This window comes from Akebia trifoliata, chromosome 2, assembly GCF_017979445.1.
Source record: "Akebia trifoliata isolate Shusen 1 chromosome 2, ASM1797944v1, whole genome shotgun sequence".
Lineage (NCBI taxonomy): Eukaryota > Viridiplantae > Streptophyta > Magnoliopsida > Ranunculales > Lardizabalaceae > Akebia > Akebia trifoliata.
Genome location: NC_141376.1, coordinates 1,244,288 through 1,246,398, shown reverse-complemented (window position 1 = coordinate 1,246,398; position 2,111 = coordinate 1,244,288). Strand labels below are relative to the sequence as shown.

The window sequence follows — 2,111 nt, the reverse complement described above, 5'->3', positions numbered from 1 at the left end:
CTTTGTGAAAATATAGGAATAAAAAATTAAGTGATAGACTAAGGGAAAAACTTTTGTGAAATGTGACATGCTTTGATCATTTCCTTTAAGTCAAAGATCAAATCGATCTTGAGAAATTCTGTTAGGCAAACACAATTTATCCAATCAAGAAATATAAAAAATGGGATCAATTGTAATTTGATTTGAATATATTAATTTTGAGATGTATAATAGGCTATACATTGTACAAAAATGTAAAGCGAAAAACACGAAGGCATTTTCTAGGAAAAAATGTAGATGCCAAATGGAGAGAAGAGCTTGAGTTTTTACTAGGGATATTTGAGGATTCATCGCCTAGTGATTGAGGATGTTGCGAAGGGAGACTCTGGTTTTGATCAAACACTTGAACACGCACTCCAATCCCTCCTCGAGACCTTGTAAACTCAACTCCAACCCCTCCAACTGTTTCAGCGCATTTCAGGTATCTTTGCCTGAATTGTGGCCACAGAAGACATTTAGTGCAATATCAACCATCTCCACCTGACTTGTACACATTTCTTTGACTTCGTTCGATACACGCTTGGAGTTCATCAGTTTGGAAATTAACGACCAACCACTTGGCTAGGATCGTAACTTATGGCCTGAAATGAATGACAGAAAGGATCCGAAAATGGTGAAACTGATCAATTCCACCTCTCTTAGAACACCCATAATGTACACAAAATCATGGACTTCTTGTTCTCTATTCTCTTACGTTCTCTGAGGCTTTTGTGGTTCACTTCGTTCACCTTCTTTCTAGAGGACATGAATGCACCAACTTCATCTGCACATCCCAATTCTTCACCATGGATTCTACGGAGAGCCGATTGAATGCCTTGCACATGTTCCTTCACCTCTAACAAAATGTCTCTGGTGGTGCAACTCGCATCCAACATTCTGAGAGACCCATCCAATACATCCTTCATGTCATTCCAATGATCGACTAGGCTTTGTTGGGACAGTAGCAATTGAAGCAGATCCTCAATGCTTTCATACAAGTCTCGGAGGCCACACAAGCCATCTTGCAAGATCTCTGCATTGGGTTTGAGGAATGAGGAAGATGAAGGTTCCCAACCCTTCAATTTGTTCAAATTTTCTTCAACTGTTCTTGTCAGGGGATGTGAACTTGAAAGTAAGTTGTTAGAGCGAATATGGTTTCGATGCTTGGGAGTTAGTGGTGAACTAACCATCTTCACTTGCCTGAAGAAAGGCAATAGAATTTCAATCTTGCAATTAGAACTCACAGGAAGGAACAGGAATGAAGTCTCCTCCTCCATGGCAAACTCTTATATATAAAGTTGGTAACAAACACATAGGGGGAGCAAGGGAGGACAATAAGAATCTTTGGCTTCTACTCAATGTAGAGTGGTTGGTTGTAGTAGTTGAGCATGTGATGTCAATGTTGGTCACCCTCTTAATTTTTCATGCCATTGATGATCATAACAGTTGTGAAAGGTAGACCTGGCATGCCACCTTGTGCACTTAACAGATCCCACAAACATAAACATCAAATTCAAATTTAAAGACATTGTAGATCTCTGTAATTTTCATGTGCAGGTGGATGGGTGACACCTACTGCTTCACAAATTGATCTTCTTTGTCAGCAATAATATGCACTCTTGCAGTATAATTAACCATGAGTGATGTATATTATATATCCCCTTGTCTCCTTACATAGCTACCCAAGTTTTCACGACACCATGGATAGTATAGATTAATGGAAGTCAATGGTACCTCAGAAAGACAACAATTTTCATTTAAGTAGGAAACGAACAGCTTGATCTCAAAGACATCAGAGTGAGGTATCCACTATGATTCTCCATCTCATTGACTTGCCCGAAATGGGTTGATTATATAGGACAGCAAATTTTGTTTAAGTCTACCGGAAGCAAAGGCATTGAAAAAAGCTGGACATGGGGAGAAGAAATAGGACTGATGGCATCAGGCATCTGTAGGCCAAGCTTTGTCAATATTTGGGGTAGGCTGAACAAATATTGGTCCTCCACTAGTGTACTTGTCAATAATTGCAGTATTTTGGTGCCTTTGATTGCTATACTAATATACATTAATCATGGTGTCATCAATCAAATAAC

General features: G+C 39.1%; 1 protein-coding gene across 1 annotated transcript; it reads right to left on the bottom strand.

Moving 5' to 3' along the window:
• Positions 1-677: 677 nt before the first annotated feature.
• LOC147408603 (uncharacterized) lies at positions 678-1,295 on the bottom strand. The gene has a single exon (XM_086459968.1). It carries the CDS (start codon positions 1,293-1,295, stop codon positions 678-680), a length of 618 nt encoding a protein of 205 aa, XP_086316094.1.
• Between the last annotated feature and the right edge of the window lie 816 nt (positions 1,296-2,111).

Excerpts from the sequence above, each read along its gene's own strand:
- LOC147408603 (XM_086459968.1), bottom strand. The coding sequence starts at position 1,295 with ATGGAGGAGGAGACTTCATTCCTGTTCCTTCCTGTGAGTTCTAATTGC.